Below are 13,522 nucleotides of genomic sequence, written 5' to 3' on the forward strand. Positions count from 1 at the left end.
GGAGAATGGACGAAAGAATCCTGAATGATGAGACATTTGTTAAAAAAATGAGGGAATTATTAAAGGAATTTTTTAAGAACAATATATCAGAGGAGGTAGATTTAAGGACTACGTGGGACGCAGGTAAGGCCTTTGTTCGAGGCCTATATATTCAACAAAAAAATAAAGTTAGAAGGGAAAGAGAGAAAAATTTGGAAGAAATTAAGAGACAAATTAAGGAGAATGAAAGAGAATTGGCATGTAACCCAAGGAATGAGGCCCTAGTGATGAGAATGAAAATCTTACAAAGAGAGCTTTCAGTATTAGTGGGGGAAGAAATTGAAAATAAAATAAGATGGAGTAAGCAAAAAACATTTGAATGGGGAGGGAAGACAGGGAAATTATTGGCATGGAAATTAAGGAAAATGCAAAAGGGAAGATTGATTACGGGGATAATAGATAAAGGTGAAAAATTGACAAGAATCGAAGATATTCAGAAACGCCTTATACAGTATTATAAAAAATTATATGAGAAGGGGAATATTAATGAAAAGAAGCTAGAGGATTATTTTTCAAAGAAAAAAGAGAAAATAATTATGAAAGAAGAAATAGACTTATTAAACAAGCCAGTGTCTCTGCAAGAAATCCATGATGCCATTAAAAAAGCAAAAGTGGGTAAGTCCCCGGGGACGGACGGCCTGCCCAGCCAGCATTATAAAATATTCAAGGAAGAGCTCGGAGGGGTATATCAGAATTTAGTTAATAGAATTATGGAAGGAGGGCCAATACCAAGATCTTGGCAAGAGGCCTTTATTACTTTGATCCCGAAGGATGAGGAAGAATTTAAACAAGTCGGAAATTTTAGACCCATTTCGCTCCTCAATGTAGATTATAAATTATTTGCTGAGATCCTTGCGAGTAGATTAAAAGGAATTTTGAACAGGATTATAGAACAAAATCAACAAGGATTCTTGCCGGGTAGGAAAATGGCCAGGAATGTGAGGATCCTCTTAGATTTGGTAGAATATTTGGATTGGTCGCCGGGCAAGGGGGCAGCCTTTGTTTTCCTTGACATAGAAAAAGCCTTTGATTCTTTATCGTGGAAATTTATGAAGGAATCGTTAGCTAAAATGGGAATTAAGGGGAATTTTTTGGAGGTAATCAATTCGATCTATGATAGTCAATTCGCAAAATTAATCTTAAATGGGGAGGTAATGGAGGAGTTCGAGATAAAAAAGGGAACGAGGCAGGGGTGTCCCCTATCCCCCTTATTATTTATATTGTCTATTGAGTTTTTATTGGAGGATATTAAAGAAAACAGGGAAATTAGAGGAATCAAAGTTAAAAAGATAATATATAAAATTTATGCCTTCGCCGACGATATGATAGTGATGACAGAGGATCCAAAAGAATCAATTATGATTTTAAAAAAGGTTTTAAAAAGATTTGAAGACGTATCGGGATTGAAAATTAATGGGAAGAAAACTAAAATATTAGTCAAAAATATAAGAAAGGAAGGAATTGAAAATTTAGGGATATCAGTGGATTGGGAAATAGTTAAAAAAGTTAAATATTTGGGAATTGAGATTAGTGCAAATAATATAGAGCTTTTTGAAAATAATTATGGGAAAGTCTGGAGGGATATTAAAAAAGAGATGGAAAGATGGAAAGACTTAAATTTATCACTATCAAGTAGAATAGCTACGATCAAAATGGTAATATTGCCTAGGATTTTATTCCTATTCCAAATGTTGCCTATAGTGGGAAAAAAGGAGGTATTTGATAATTGGAGAAGGGATCTGAGCGATTTCATTTGGCTAGGGAAAAAGGCAAGGATTCAGTATAGATTGCTCACCGATGTTAAAGAAAGGGGAGGATGGGGGGTCCCGGACTTGAGGATCTACTATGCATCTGCATGTTTTTGCTGGCTTAGAGATTGGTTGGTACTAGAGGACGAAGAAGTTCTAGAAGTAGAAGGTTTTAGGAATGTTACGGGGTGGCACACATATCTTTTGCAGGACGACACAAAGAAATTTAAACAATTCCCAGATCATGTAATTAAAAAATCAATCCTCAAAGTTTGGCGAGAATTCAAGGATTTATTAGAACCTAAAATACCCTGGTGGATCTCCCCCTTGGAGATGACATCAATGGGAGGCAGAAGCAAAAATGGGAGATGGTTAACGTATAAAGACCTAATAGAGAAAGATGGAGAACAATTAGTGTTAAAGCCCTACGATCAAGTCAAATCAAGCTGTACGAGCTGGCTACAATATATGCAATTACAAAGTTTATTTAAAGAACATCAAAAAATTGGCTTCGGGAAAGAGGAATCTAAATTACAGGAGTTGGTATTGGGGAATACAGTTAAACCATTATCGAAGATTTACAAATTCCTTTTGGAATGGGAATTGAAGGATGAAGCAATTAAATGTGTTATGGTTAAATGGGCCCAGGACCTAGGAAGGCCAATTTATATGGCCCAATGGGATAAATTATGGAAAGTTACAATGAAGTTTACGGCTTGTGCTAGAATAAAAGAAAATATGTTTAAAATGGTTTACAGGTGGCACCTAACACCAGATAGGTTGTCTAAAATATATAAAAATGAAGAAATAAATTGTTGGAAATGTCAAAAAAAAGGGGGAAATTATATGCATTGCTGGTGGGGGTGTGTCAAGATTAAGGAATTTTGGGGGAAAGTTTATGAAGAGTTGAAAAAAATGTTAAAGACCACCTTTAAAAAGAGTCCAGAATATTTTTTATTGAGTCTGGTACCTGAAAACCTCCCAAAGGACAGGATAGATATTTTTCTTTATTCTTGCGCAGCGGCAAGATTACTGATTGGGCAAAAATGGAAAAGAGAAGAGATACCCACAATTCAAGAGTGGCAATTAAAATTAATTGAGTTTATGAATCTTGATAGAATGACAGCGGCAATTAGGAATAAATCGAAGCAAAGTTCCAAAAAGAAATGGGAATATGTAGAGGAATATTTTAAGAAACAAGATATTAAAACAGAGTTGGCGATCTGTTTCGACTAGCTGACCACAAGGAATTTGAGTGGGAATTTTGATAAGAAGGGAATCTAAATTTAATGTTTTGTTTTAGGGGAGAGTAACGCAAGTAGTAGAGAAAATTTAAAGGAAAGTGATGTGTTAAAGTTTTGGAAGTTGTTTTTTTTTTATTGATTATGGTGCAAATGAAATGTATATTTCTTTTTCTGTATAGATTTTAATATTAATAAAGATTATTTACCTAAAAAAAAAATAAAAAAAAAAATAAAAAATAAAAAAAAAGAAAGTTTTGTTGAATCCTATGCTTAGCAGTGCCAAAAGCAGTACATTACAGTGAGCAATGATAAATACTCCAAATACTTGGAGACAATCAATGTGCACAAAAGTGATGACTCAATAATATTAAGAAAGAATAGCTACAGAAATTATTGAGCACAATTATTTGTCTGCATTTTTCTATGTCCCTAAAATGAGTACATTTGAGTATATAAGTTTTGTTGTTGTTGTTGTTGTTGTTGTTGTTGTTGTTTGTTATTTATATACCACCCTATACCCGGAGCACACAGGGCAGTTCACAGAAAAGATCAACATAAAAACCACCATATAGAGTGGCAGGTGAAATATCTAGCAAGGAATGATTGTTAATAGCTTGCCTTGAATTGTGGGGAATAATAGCGAAAGCACATTCTGACAATCTTCTCAATAAACAGATACTTATCTGGAAGTAACTGGCGTGTTTACAACACTTACAACACTTATATTCAGATAAACGTGTTGTGAGTTCTTGTTTCCACTTGGACAGCTTGGTTTTCCTTTTTTCAGATTTCATATGGTTCATTTGAATCAGTCATGAATGAACAAATCAAATTCCCTTCCTTTTACCGCATGGTCCCCAATGAAGGACTTCAGTATCAAGGAATTATCCAGTTACTTTTGTATTTTGGATGGAAATGGGTCGGGCTCCTCACTCCAGCTAATGAAGCTGGAGAACATTTCTTGCGGGCCATTGAACCAATGCTTTACAAGAATCAGATCTGTTCAGCATTCACAGAAAAGATTTGGTACGATCTGCATGCCACTGGTAACATGATTGATACAGTAGATGATGTAGTGCGTGGATCAAAGCTCTTCACACGAGCTTTCATAATGAGCAAAGCCAATGCTGTTATTATATATGGAGAAAGTCAATCTATTGCATGGCTATTAAATGCGGCAAAGACAGTGAAGATAACTCAACTAATACTATATCATCCACATATGAAGTTACCTGAAGGAAAAGTGTGGATTACAACAGCTCAAATCGATTTCATATTACATACACTTCAAAAAAATACTGGTATTAACATACAAATGTTCCATGGTGCTATCTCCTTTGCTATCCACTCCAAGGAGACTCACAGCTTCCAAAACTTTCTTCAGCATGTAAACCCTTATTGGGAAGATGGAGATGGCTTTATCAAAGATTTATGGGAACAAGCATTTGGTTGTTCACTTTCAAACTCCACTGCGTCAAAATACTTTTATGTCACATGTACTGGAGAAGAGTTGCTGGAGAGCCTTCCTGCATCATTTTTTGAAATGAGCATGACCGGCCACAGCTACAGTATCTATAATGCTGTCTATGCTTTGGCACATGCCTTACAGATCATGTTTCCAGCTGGAGGCAGCCACAAAGGAACAGAGGGTGGAGAAAGACTCTCTCATCAGAATTTGAAACCTTGGCAGGTAGGGTTTCTTGTTACAAAGTGTTCAGTTTACAAAATGTTCAGTGTTGTGCACTACCTTGATATATTATGTGAATTGGCAATGCACTATAAGTAAAGAAAGAAACCTGGAGAACTAAAAATAATTTTAGTATATCAGAGATTGGAATTAGAAAAGACTTTAGATTACATAGGCATTCCTCTTACCTATGGTTAACAGCGCAAGTTAGCCAAGTGGAGTGCAAATCAAACTGCCTGAAATGACCCTTTGTAGCTTTCTGAAGTTTCTCAAAATCTGGTGGAGTGTCCATGAAAATTTCTGGTTTCCTTGGTAATTCCAGCACACATGATACAGATATCTAACAAAATTCAGGGATGCCAGAAAGTAAAGAAAATGAAAGCCAAGCACACCCTCCAATTAACAACAACAAGAAGAAGAATGTTATTATTTATACCTTGCCCATGTGGCTGGGTTTCCACAACCACTCCGGGTGGCTTACAGCATATATTGAAGCAAACTAAAACATCAAACATTAATAATTTTCCAATACAGGGCTGCCTTCGGGTGTCTTCTAAAAGTCAGTTAGCTGTTTATTTCCTTGATATCTGAAGACAAGGGAGGGCAGCACTACTGAGAAGTCCCTCTGCCTGGTTCCATGTAACTTCCCTTCTCGCAGTGAGGAAACCAACAGAAGACCCTCGAAGGAGGAATGATGGGGGTAGAGATGCTCCTTCAGCTATACTGGGCCGAGGCCATTTACGGCTTTAAAGGTCAGCACCAACACTTTGAATTGTGCTCATAAATGCACTGGGAGCCAATAAAGATCATTTAGGACCGATGTTATATGGTCCCAGCAGCCACTCCCAATCACCAGTCTAGCTGCCGCATTCTAGATTAGTTGTAGTTTCTGAGTCACCTTCAAAGGTAGCCCTACGTAGAGTGTATTGCAGTAGTCCAAGCCGGACTACTGTGCCTCCATGGATATGTAGCTGTGAGTCCAAAATGACCCCAGGCCGCACACCTGGTCCTTTACAGGCACAGTTAATACATTCAGAACCAGAGAGTCCTCCACACCTGCCCATTCCCTGCCTTTGTAGACCTTGTCGTTTTGTTTTCACCTAGGTCCACTCATTCCTGCAGAGAATCTCGTTCAACAACAGTGCTGGTGATGAAATAACATTAAATGAACATGGAGAGTTAGCAGCTGGCTTCGATATTACAAACTTGGTCACTTTCCGAAATGGATCATATGTCAGGGTCAAAGTGGGGAGGCTGGATCCTCAGGCCCTTCCTGGCAAAGAGCTCACCATTAATGAGGACAGAATCAAATGGCAAAATGGCTTCACTCAGGTGAGAAATAACTGCACTGGCTCTCAAATGGCAATATTTGTAGTTATCCATTAAGATGGGGTGTAAGGAAGGGAAGAAAGCAGTTCTTCACTTAACGCATAATTAAATTTGCAATTCACTGGAAGAGAAAAGAAAGTTTTCATAAATAAGATGGAATTCTTAGCTATGTCAAGAATTCATAAATTGGCTCCACTTCTTGGTGTTAGGGTGGGATGGCATTCCGCATAATGCCGGGTGAGACCCCAGCCACGTCAGTTTGCCAGGAGGCCAATCAGGTCGCTTGGGGGCATGGCCGGGGATAATTTAAGCCACAGTGCAACTCTGAGACTTCCTCTTTCAGCCTCGCGTCATGGATCTCCAGCCCTCCCACCCTTTTCCAGGTTGCGTCATTGGCCTTGCTATGGACTTCAGTTGGTCGCTGTTGAGCGGCCTGGTAGGACTTTTTCCAATTGGCAAATTGGCACTGGCCACTTGGTTTTCACCTACCTCATAGCAATTCGTCACAACTTTGTATGGTTTGGTTAGGCATTGGAATGGCATTGGGGGGGGTGCGGCCATCACCTGCCCCTCCATGCTTAAGGGTATTCTGTTAGAGGAATCTAGGGGTGTGGAACTTGTCTGAAGCCCAGGGAGGGGCTAGGGCCATGCCATGACCCCAGCGGGAACACAGGGGGGCTCGAGTCGATTCAAATCAGCAGGGCTCCCCCTGCAAGTGGTTTACCCTTCCAGACTTCCTGCAAGGCAGGCAGGAGTCAGATATAGTCTGTTGATGCCAATGCCTAAGCCAATACCGCTCACATTCTGTAACCAATAAAGTTGTGGCCTAAATTTTTCCCAGTAACATGTAATCTAAAATTTTGTGTCCTTGTGCTTTATTTTCCTGGGGTGGCTGGGGGGCCTTGACACACACATGGATGGACAGTATTTTAGTGGCGAGAATGTCTATTTGAAAGAGTAACTTTACTTGTATGAACATGCTTGCACCTTCAGCTTCATTCGCCCTGCTTCTAATGAATACTAAATGTTCTATCAGTAAATTAACAATTAAGCCACAATACCAAAAAGAGCAACATGCACAGAAGATGTCTCACACTAAAAAGACAAATGGCTATCAGAGAGTGTTGTCAACCATTCTTGTTTGTGAAATCCCTGAGACCCGTTTCTAGTTAGTGGCATTAGATGGAATGTCAAGCTTCCTGTAGCATTTTTTGAGCTAAGGAGGAACATGGGGTCCCTTCCCTGTAAATCTTGGGAAGGTCCCTGCCTTCCCAAAGCTGCTAAAGCCTCCTCTTCTCCCAGGTCCTTACAAAGCAATCTGCAACTCCACCAGAGCACCAGTGCTCCTCCCTCTCCATACCTCTTCTGGTTCTGGGAGATCAGGGGGGTGGGGAGATTGCGTGACAAAGCTCCCAGAAATCCCAAAATAACTCACAACTGACACCATATTTTAGGTTTGGGGTTTTGGCATTATTTTGGCCAAAACTTTATTCAAAATACATTTTAATTCTGAGTGTTGGCTTAGGCTTTGGTTAATCCATCTGTCCACTCTAAGGGACAGGACCATTTCCATCTGACCCACGTTGGGTCAGGACCATTCCATCTGCCCGGGTTGGGCAGGACCAATTCCATCTGACCCATTTGGGTCAGGACCATTTCCATCTGACCCCCTTTTGGGTCAAGACCAGCTCCGGCTTACCTAATGGTAGGTAAGTCAAGTAAACACCCCAATGGAGTGGAGGTACTGTTTACAGACAATCTCCTCTACCAAGGAATGTTCCCCAAGGCTCGGCTCTGTAATGGCCGCACCATCCTTGCCTATGGCAGGATGAATGGACTAGAGTCCCTGAGCCCCAGGATTCCTTTAATGGAATACTTCTATAAGGAGCAAGTTAGGGAGGTAGGCATTTTTATGCCATGCACCTCCTATACCAATTTTTAACCAAAGCCTAACGGCCAACCTAACAAGTTGTGACAAGTTGCTTGTCAGTAGGCAAAAACCAAATGGCAACAGCCAATCAGCCAAGTGGCAAAATTCCTACTGGGCCCCTGAATACAGGCGACCCCCACAAACGGGCAAGCAGTGTTGACTAAAGCCTAAAGGAACGGCAGCGGGTGGGTGGGAGATTCGAAGGCTTTCCAAGAGTGAGCTAAAACGAAAGCAACTGAGCGTTAAGTAAAAGGCTGCTGTCAATCAAAAACTGTGACACGCCCCATGACTCAGCCTAACTACAGCCCACCCCCTCCCAGATTTCTTTTGAGCTCTTCCGCAATCCCCACTACCCTCTATGGAGTGTAATGGGCTTTTTGGTGAAAATGCTATCAAGATCTGCCAGAACATGAGAGTGGAATGGGAAAATGGGGGCAGCAGATTATGAAATGGAGAGGACCTCCACACATGTGCCTGGAAGAGCAAAACAGACAAACAATGGAGTTGTGATGCTGGAGAAGTGAAATGAAACCATTGACAAAGGCATAAAGAAATATCTTGAGATGGGCTTTTCACAACCTCCCACATGGCCATCAGTCATACCGCTCATAGGTGAGGGATATTCACTGCCCCAGGTTGTCAGCAGCCAGGCCAGGCCACAACCACTGCTACCAGATGAATATAGTAAGTGGACTTTTAAATTCCAGTTACAGGTAGGTAGCCGTGTTGGTCTGACGCAGTCAAAACAAAATAAAAAAAGATATCTGAAGAAGTGTGCATGCACACGAAAGCTCATACCTATGACAAACTTAGTTGGTCTCTAAGGTGCTACTGGAATGATTTTTCTTATTTTGTTTTTAATTCCACTTCATGAGTCACCTGTGTACATATGGATTTTATATTCCACAATATTGGCCCTCCTGTTTACTGATAGATCACCTTATATTAATTTACTTTAAACATTTTCTCAATATTAACATCCTATATCTTCGGATAGGAACCACCACTTTCAATATGTAATGCCAATTGCCATCCTGGTTATGGGAAGAAAAAGAAGGAGGGGGAGAAGTTTTGCTGTTATGATTGTGATCCATGTCCACATGAGACGTTCTCAAATGAGAAAGGTGGGAGATAGCATGTTAAGATATACAAAGCAATACAATTTATTTTAGTAAGCTCTGCACTCCTTGAAAATTTTGTTGCCTTTGATTTCTGGAGGAGGGAAGTCTTAAATTATGGCTTGATGTGTTGTCCTTATTGTTTATAGATAAAATCAATATAATGTTATCCTTCTAGAATACATTCTTCAAGATTGTATCTTCATGTATTTTTAAAAGAACACATTTTAGAAAGGTTGGTGATGCATCTTACCACAAACATTGACTAATTTATGGTGGAATAAAAGTGGTGGCCCCTTCTCTAGAAACAAGGCTTTTTGGGAAGATGGTGAAAATATGGCAAAAGCACCTTTTTGTGGCCAATATTTCAGTGACAATATTTCTCTCGTTTAACTATGCAGTATCTGTGGTCCTGAGAAAAACAGAAAAGCACCACTGAAAGCATACTGCTTATCCACATATGCTACATGAGTTCATTTCATAAGCATCTAGGGCAAAAACATTCAGGCTAGGAGTTTTGAAACTTTCCCAAGTGGAAAACACTATGCTGAGTGGATGTCTTGTTGGGAAAGGCAATTAATCCTGAAGTCACACATGTGGGGGGGGGGGGAATTACTAACTGCCTGAATTCAATAAAACGGGCAGAGCTTGACTCACTCTTTAGCCAAAACAGCAACCAGAAGAATTTAATTATAGTGTTTGCAAAGCACAGGAAATAGAGATTATTACATATTAAAATTTAGTGCTTACAATGGAATTCTCCCCTGCCTTTTTCCCTCTCGAAGTGAATAGTCAACAACCATTAGTCAGTTTAATTACAGTTTGCATGTAGTAATCACAGGTTTCACTCATGCATCATTCAGTGCTACAGCAGAAGCAAATACAGGCAAGGTATTCTTGGTTGCAAAATAGAATCAGTATCTTCAAGCGCTAAGACTGGGCTAAGGAGCTCCAGTGTGACGCATGTGGTCAAACAGAAGGGGATGCTTCAGAAAACAAACCATACTTCCAACATGCTACAGCCCCTGGAGCGGAAAATAGGCCAGGGGGTGGCTGGTGTGCGTCCCGGGGCATGGTGCATCACCCGTGAGGGCATGGCAAGTGGTGCAGGGGCATGGCATATCGCCCGTGGGGCAGACGTCCAGGGTTGCGCAGTGTGTGGCACGTGTCCCGGGGCGGCAGCTGCAATGGCACCCTTTCCCCAAATGATGCCCAGGGTGGTGCGCTCCCATCCCCCACTTCATACGCCAGTGCATACTTCGGCCCTTCTTGGATAAGTGATATCACAGAGTCCATTCTATAATTTGCAGCTCTGTGATCCCCCTTACTTACTGGCAATAATGTACAGATATGTTTGGCTGCAAAATCTGTTTAGCAAAATCATGGTTCTTTAAAATTATTCTACATTGTATTTTCAGAGATTGAAATATGTACCAGATGCCCTGCAGGTCAGTATCCAAATGAAGACCAGGATCAATGCATTCCAAAGACAGCAAACTTCCTGAGTTTTCATGAAACGTTGGCTATCGTTTCAACTTTCTGTGCACTTTTATTCTCTCTGATCACAATTCTTGTGCTTGGAATCTTCATCAAGCAAAGGGACACTGCCATAGTTAAAGCCAACAATAGAAGCCTCACTTACATTCTCCTACTCTGCCTCCTCTTGTGTTTCCTCTGCACTTTGATGTTCATTGGAAAACCTAATAAAGTGACATGCCTTCTTCGACAAACAAGTTTTGGCATCATTTTCTCTGTGGCCCTCTCCAGCATCTTGGCCAAAACCATATCGGTGGTTTTGGCATTCATGGCTACCAAGCCAGGATCCAGGATCAGGAGATGGGTAGGCAAAAAACTGGCTTATTCCATTGTCCTTTCCTGCTCTGTGATACAAGTAGGAATCTGTGTCTTCTGGCTGGCAACCTCTGCCCCATTCCCAGATGTGGACATGGACTCAATGAGTGAAGAAATTATATTACTATGTAATGAAGGGTCAGTCCTCATGTTCTATTGTGTTTTAGGGTACATGGGCTTCCTTGCCATTATCAGCTTCACTGTGGCCTTCTTAGCCAGGAAGTTGCCTGACAGCTTCAATGAAGCCAAGTTCATCACCTTCAGCATGCTGGTCTTTTGCAGTGTTTGGTTCTCCTTTATTCCCACATACTTGAGCACCAGAGGAAAATACATGGTGGCTGTGGAGATCTTCTCCATCTTGGCGTCCAGTGCTGGGCTGCTGGGTTGCATCTTTTCCCCTAAATGCTACATTATTGTGGTGAGGCCTGAGCTGAATAACAGAGAGCAGCTGATACGGAGAAAGATGTAAATAACAGAATGGTTTGCCGTTTCTTTGTTTAGACTGTGTAGACTGTTGGCATGATAATTTAACTGTGTTTTTCCAAGAAAGGTAGTTACCTGAAAAGATCAAAATAACAGAAGAGGTTGTCCTATCATTTATGTTCTTGGTATCCAACATAGTTGCATATGAGGTGTGAATGAACTGGTATTAGGTGTATGTAAAAACTAAGGATGATATCCATAGCACCTCTGAGCACCAGAGGAAAATCCATGGTGGCTGTGGAGATTTTCTCCATCTTGGCTTCCAGTATTGGCTTGCTGGCTTCCCTCTTTTCCCCTAAATGTTACATTATTGTGATAAGGCCTGCACTGAATAATAGAGAACAGCTGATACGGAGCAAAATATAAATGACAGAAGAGATTGTAGTATATGTTGGGAGTTAGACTCTATAACCTTTCTGGCCAGAGTCAGATGTGGGGGTCAAAATAACAGAAGACCTTGTCTTATCATTTATGTTCTTGGCATTCAGCATAGTTACCGTACATATGAGGTAGAAATGAAGTAGGACTATGTGTATGATTGAAAATATGGATGAAATCCAATATATCCAACAATCTAAATGCCTACACCTTCACTTACTCTACTTTTCCGGCATCCACTTTCCCAATAGGTTCAGAAACTCCTGATAAGATGTTGTGGTTCTTAGGAAACTGCAGATAGAGGAAAGGTGAAAGGGCACTTTGTAGGCTGCCTTATATTGAGCGAGAGCATTGCTCAATCTATCAGGGCCATGCACTAGACTCTGTTGAGTCTCTGTCCAAATTATATAAGAATTTGGGCAGTTTGGGTTGTAGGACCTGTGGCTGTAAGGAAGGAATATCAGGCAAGAAGTGGAGACAGGCACTAGCCTGGGGAAATCGTGTATAGTCTGAGACCTATCTGCTCATCAGGTATGCCTTCCCCAGAGAATGCCAAAGCCCTTTGCCATCTAAGATGCTAGTGAGCTATGACCCTCCCTTTCTCTGCTCATCTCAACATTTTTATTTTTGCATAATTATTATTTCTTTAAAACTCTTCCCACCGTTGGATAAAAATAAAAAAGAGGGTCAGCTCTAATTTGAACTAATGGGAACCGAAAGAGAATGCTACCATTTGTCAAAAGGTTGGGAAATAAGGGATTTATAAGTAGCATGCTACCAACATGAGTCTGACCAAACTGCGGGAGGCAGTGGAAGACAGGAGTGCCTGGCGTGCTCTGGTCTATAGGTCACAAAAAGTCGGAAACAATTAACGACTAAACAACAACATAAGTAGCAATGTGAGGCAGAGTCGGTTTCCTTTAAAGAACGAATCTAGTCACTGTTTAGTGGGAAGGGTTTTGCTATATTTCCTTGCTTTAACTCTTCAACTGTTTTAAAATAATATTCTTTCTGAAAACATCTCCTCACAGTCAATGTTTCTTTAACTGCCTTACAAAAAATAATTATCTTAAAACTCTGAGAATAAATTGGGACTTCTACACTTCTGTAATCTTATACTTGCAATGACATGAGGCTGGGAAGGGAGGCAGGAACTGACTCGCCTTCATATGGACATTGCTTCAGGCTCAGAGGGCTCAAATACTTGGCAAAGCCCTGACAGTTCAGCAACACACCAGGCATTTTTTCAACAGCCCAAACCTTCCTTACACCAAGGGTACCCAATCTGTTGCCCTCCAGATGTTGCTGGACTACAACTCACATCAGTTTACAATTGGCTATTATTATCATGGATGATGGAAACTGTAATCCAAAAACAGCTGGAGGGAAAAATACTGCCTATAACTGCCTGAAAGTGATAGACCACCTAGTCTTCGGAATTACTACTTCTTACTAGAGTAAAAGACGATGCCACATTTGTTCCTAAGCATGCCACTCTGCTTCCAACTGTATATATGTGCTCTTTTCAAAAAGTAGTTAGGCTGTGTTCTCCAACGCCTCTATATCTTGATATGTTTTGGACCCTTTACATCATTGTTCCCAAGATTCATTAAGTGTTATCGATGTTACATATGTCAGAGAGTGTAAGGGCCAGGAAATTAATCAAATGGGGAAAGGATGCAGTTGGCTCCCTTCTAAACACATTTTGATACGGG

The 13,522-nt window shown here is 40.6% G+C and overlaps 1 protein-coding gene across 1 annotated transcript; it reads left to right on the top strand.

Annotated features, from left to right (window-relative positions):
- Nucleotides 1-404: 404 nt before the first annotated feature.
- Nucleotides 405-11,415, top strand: LOC148684050 (vomeronasal type-2 receptor 26-like). Its single transcript, XM_088654788.1, has 5 exons — nt 405-1,136; nt 3,819-4,274; nt 5,823-6,050; nt 8,975-9,101; nt 10,514-11,415. The coding sequence occupies exons 1-5, from the start codon at nt 405-407 to the stop codon at nt 11,413-11,415; spliced, it is 2,445 nt and encodes an 814-aa protein (XP_088510914.1).
- Nucleotides 11,416-13,522: the final 2,107 nt, after the last annotated feature.

This window comes from Zootoca vivipara, chromosome 12 (assembly GCF_965207765.1).
Source record: "Zootoca vivipara chromosome 12, rZooViv2.hap1.1, whole genome shotgun sequence".
NCBI classification, from domain to species: domain Eukaryota; kingdom Metazoa; phylum Chordata; class Lepidosauria; order Squamata; family Lacertidae; genus Zootoca; species Zootoca vivipara.

Coding starts and splice junctions, on each gene's coding strand:
- LOC148684050 (XM_088654788.1), top strand. CDS start 405: ATGCAAAAGGGAAGATTGATTACGGGGATAATAGATAAAGGTGAAAAA. Junction 1,137..3,818: donor TTAAGGGGAATTTTTTGGAG/GTAATCAATTCG, acceptor TCCTTTTTTCAG/ATTTCATATGGTTCATTTGA. Junction 9,102..10,513: donor GACGTTCTCAAATGAGAAAG/GTGGGAGATAGC, acceptor TTGTATTTTCAG/AGATTGAAATATGTACCAGA.